The sequence below is a fragment of the Quercus robur genome, chromosome 2 (assembly GCF_932294415.1).
Source record: "Quercus robur chromosome 2, dhQueRobu3.1, whole genome shotgun sequence".
NCBI classification, from domain to species: domain Eukaryota; kingdom Viridiplantae; phylum Streptophyta; class Magnoliopsida; order Fagales; family Fagaceae; genus Quercus; species Quercus robur.
The window spans coordinates 82734141-82738946 of NC_065535.1; the positions used below are offsets into that span (position 1 = coordinate 82734141).

At 34.9% G+C, this 4806-nt stretch overlaps 1 protein-coding gene across 1 annotated transcript; it reads left to right on the plus strand.

The window, feature by feature from the left end:
- The first annotated feature begins 1552 nt into the window (after window positions 1-1552).
- On the plus strand, window positions 1553-4806 carry LOC126715372 (beta-glucuronosyltransferase GlcAT14B-like). Its single transcript, XM_050415947.1, has 4 exons — window positions 1553-2364; window positions 2885-2960; window positions 3095-3210; window positions 3978-4806. Exons 1-4 carry the CDS (start codon window positions 1812-1814, stop codon window positions 4493-4495), a joined length of 1263 nt encoding a protein of 420 aa, XP_050271904.1. The 5' UTR covers window positions 1553-1811; the 3' UTR covers window positions 4496-4806.

Below are 4806 nucleotides of genomic sequence, written 5' to 3' on the forward strand. Positions count from 1 at the left end.
ATTTGGAAGTTCGATTGATTATTTGATTTTGGGTAAGGGTTAATTTAGAACATGTATTATAATTTGGGATTACTACATTTTTCGATCACAAAAAAATCTAAGGGTGTGATAAAAAATTATTTATCCACACATGATACTCATCACACCCCTAGGTTTTTTTGTGATTGAAAAATGTAGTAATCCCAAATTATAATAAAAACTCTAAATTAACCCTTACCCAAAAAATAGAAAAGCCTCTGAACACACGCGTGAGCGCGTGCTCAGAGGCTAGTATTCAATTAAAGTTTAAATAAAATTTAAGAATATAAAAAATTAAGATGATTAAAAATCAATAACTTAAAACCACTATAGAGCTACCAAACATCAAACATGTTAATTTTATTAATTATTAATAATTTAAATGAGAAACCAATTACCGAACATGTTAGATTATTTTTTGATAAAGATATGTTAGATACATTGATTCATTCCCACCCCCACACCCCCCCCCCCCCCCCCCCCCCCTTATTTTTCTAAATCTCTACGATGGATTCAAAGAATGGATAGTCTTTGAAACAATCTGATATTTTAAGTGTCTAATCTAACAAAACAAAGGTATCATTCCAAATCCAGAAACAATACTAATTCTTTATGACTGTAATGCACAGCTTCATCAAGAGATAAGTTGATACTTTCAGAACAACCTTCAAGTCAAACAAATTCCACCATAGATTTAGCAAAAGTAATAATAAAAAATTAAAAAAAAAAATTCCACCAGCCAAAATATTCCATCAACAAACAAAAATTAATCTCCACGAGCACAAGAACAAAAATTATATAAAGTTTTTTTTTTTCTTTATATGAAACTCAGGACCCACCAAATAGAACACCAATAAATAAATAAGAAAAGAAGAAAGAAGAAAGGGACGCCAATCCTTTACAGCTAGTCTAGCACCCATACTGGCCACAGATTTATTGGCACGTATACATGGTACACATACAAAAGATCAATAAAATTAAAACAACAAAAGATCAAAACTTTAATATATTATTATAGTATATCATTATAAAAAAAAAAAATATATATATATATATATATTAGTATCATTATTCACTCAAAAAGAAATCAAACTTGACGACCCTCACTAAACCCAAACAGTAAAATCAAGTTACCTCACAGTAAAAATTCACAAAAATTCACATATGAGTTATTAAATAAAAAAAAATTCACATATTTATTAATAAACTATTTTTTTAAAAAATTTATACAACTTTTATGAAAAATATGAAAATTCGTTTATTTTTTTTCTTTTTTTTTTTTATAAATATTTTCTAAACCAAAACTCTCAATGTATTTATAAATTTTTTTTCAAAAAAAAGAATTTAAAATTACAAATAATGGTGGGTCTACTCTAATATGAGTTAATAAATAGATTGAGGGATATTATAAAATTATAATTATAACATTATTTTATTGTCACCAATATCTTTATTGAAACCCAAAAAAAAAAAAAAAAAAAAAAACCCAAAAATCCTCAATGAACCATAAAGTCTTTATATGAATAATCACCCAACTTTCTCAGTCTCTTTCTCTCTTTTGTTTTCTACTCTGCACTCTCACCCACTAACACAAATAATTACAGAACTCATTCATTTTGCACCTCCAACCCAACCAAATTCAACCCAGATCCACTCTCTCACATTTTCATGCTCTCAACCTCAAACCCCAAAATCTCTCTCTCTCTCTCTCTCTTTTTTCTCAAGCTCAATCATCTCTTCTACTAGACCTCTACTACTTCTAGGACTTACAGCCATCACTACTACTTCTTGGGATGGACACAAATACTAAGCCACAGAAGAAGAAAAAATGGTTTCTTGCATTGGGTTTCACTCTTCTAGTCTCCACCATCCTCATATTCCTCACTGTTTTCACTTCCTCAAACCCCTCCACACAGTTCTACCGCCGATCCCATGTGAAAAAACAGGTTCCACACTTTGTGGAATCGAAGTTAGAGGTGTCAGAGACATCCAAGGATTCAGTCCCAAGATTGGCTTACTTAATCTCAGGCTCAATGGGTGATGGTGAGAGCTTGAAGAGGACGCTAAAGGCTTTGTATCATCCAAGGAATCAGTACGCTGTGCACTTGGACTTGGAGGCCCCAGCAGAGGAGAGGATGGACTTGGCGAGTTTTGTGAGGAACGAGCCGATGTTCAGGGAAGTGGGAAATGTGAGAATGGTTTTGAGAGCCAATTTGGTTACTTATAGAGGCCCTACTATGGTGACTAATACGCTTCACGCGGCGGCGATATTGTTGAAGGAAGGTGGGGATTGGGATTGGTTTATCAACTTGAGTGCTTCGGACTATCCCTTGGTTACACAAGATGGTATGGGAACTTGAACCCCCTGGTGATAAAATTTCAGATTTTTGCTTCTTGGTGTTATCAACAAGGTCTTTTTATATTTTAAATTATGTTGCTTTGGTATTGATGTTTTTAATTTGTGAAATGGGTATTTGAGACTTTGAGTATTTTGGTCTTCTTCTTTTTGTGGGTCATTCATCATTGTCTATGTTTTTTTATGGGAGTGGCAACTGGTGCTTGACTTCATTGGTGCATTTATAATTTTTTTTGGTTCTTCTGGGATTGCTTTGATGAATTCCAAATTTGAGACCATTTGTAGGAACTTTATTGTTACTATTTGTGCTAATAACTTAACTGCATTAATGCATTCAATTTGATGTTATATAAGGGGGGAAAAGCTGATCCAAATCCTTATCTAATTATATTTCACTAGATATGGTACCGTAATTGGGCATGTTATTTCTAATTTGTCGTTTTCTTAATTAATGTTTCCAAAAAGTAAGCTGATGCATTCAATTTTGCAAATTTCTTTTCTGTGTCACAGATCTGCTTCATACATTGTCAGCTATTCCAAGAAACCTTAATTTTATCGAGCATACAAGTGACATTGGCTGGAAGGAGTATTTGGCTCATCCTTTCTTTTTTGTTAGTTATTTTTAGTTTTGCTGGAATTAGTTTGAAAGCAGCACACGAATTGCCTGCAAAATTTGTATACAACTCTGCCTAAAAGGTGCAAATTCTTTGAAATCCACAGGTATCAGAGAGCCAAGCCTGTTATAGTTGATCCAGGTCTATATAGCTTGCATAAATCAGATGTATTTTGGGTCTCAGAGCAAAGGAGTGTACCATCTGCATATAGGCTATTTACAGGTGAGGATTTTTGTTTATTGCCTCTCATTACTAAATCTTCATGCCTCCACAACCACCCTCCCACCCCCTCTTTTTCCTGTGGTGGCACCTACCTACCTAATACTTTTATGCTTTTCACATGCTAGAATGTTAAGATAGAATTTCACAAGTGACTGAATAATTAGGACAACGGAAAGGAAAAAGGGGAATCTTATGACATTGATATCAATAAAACTAGTTTTGGCTTAAGTCTAAATGATGCTATGATAATGTATGAATCAAAATAATTATCTGCATTTCAAGAGGTTTAAGGACCCATCCACTAGACAATTTAGAGCACCATGTCTTACATTCAAGGCATTTCTAATGTGTTGATAATTTAAATTGAAGATCCCTGGCCACTGGTTATCTCCATAGCCAGTTTTCTTGAATGGGGGGAGATCCCTCCCATTTAAATCCTTTGATCTCCTCAAATTTTTAGCCAAATTTTTGACACGTGGTATCTATTTAATTTTGTGTGGTTTACATGGGGTTTTTAAGACCATTGAATTTTTAATATGTGACATTTCTCTCATCTTGTTAAAAATTGGAGGGAATGGGAGGATTAAAGTAGGAGGGGATTCTTAATATTTGTTGCAACTCTCTAGTAGGTTTAGATATACCCTCTTCAAATGTCACTTTTATGTGAAATATTTGAATATTTGTCAGCTGGATTTTAAATATTAATCCTAGCATATTACCTTATATCTAATGATGGACAATGGTCAATTGGTCATTAATTTCCTCAGGTTCTGCTTGGATGATGCTCTCTCGCCCGTTTATCGAATTTTGTTTATGGGGCTGGGACAACCTCCCAAGGATAGTCCTTATGTATTATGCCAACTTTCTTTCTTCACCCGAAGGTTATTTCCACACAGTCATCTGCAATGCCCCAGAGTTCCGGAACACTACTGTAAACCATGACCTCCATTTTATATCATGGGACAACCCTCCAAAACAACACCCTCATTTTCTAACTGTTGATGACTATCAGAGGATGGTAGACAGCAATGCCCCCTTCGCAAGGAAGTTTGGCAGGAATGAGTCAGTACTTGAGAGGATTGATTCTGAGCTGTTGGGCCGCAATGCTGATGGATATGTACCTGGTGGATGGTTTAATTCTCAAGGAAATGCAAACGTAACTGTGCTACCTCAGGTGATAGCCAACACCACTGAACTTAAGCCAGGTCCAGGTGCTGCAAGGCTCAGACGCCTCATCACTGGCTTGTTAAATGCAGAGGATTTTCATGAGACGCAGTGCGCTTGACATTTAAAATTCCTGCAAGGCAACTACTGAAAGATGCCTTCTGATACCTCGTAACCATTGGTGGATCATTGCTCCACATTTTAAATAATAATGGAGGACTTCTAAAAGGACGGATAGCAATGCATTAGGAACCAAGTGGAGAAGGGAAATCATGGCCTTTCCTGAATACACCATTCAGCTTTACCTTCTGTATTTAATACAATATTTTTGTAGCTCAATAGTCCACAGTGTAGGTTCGAATATTAATTCAATGTGACTGAATCATCCTTTATCAATTTGTTGATGAACTATGCATCCACTGATTTCTTGAA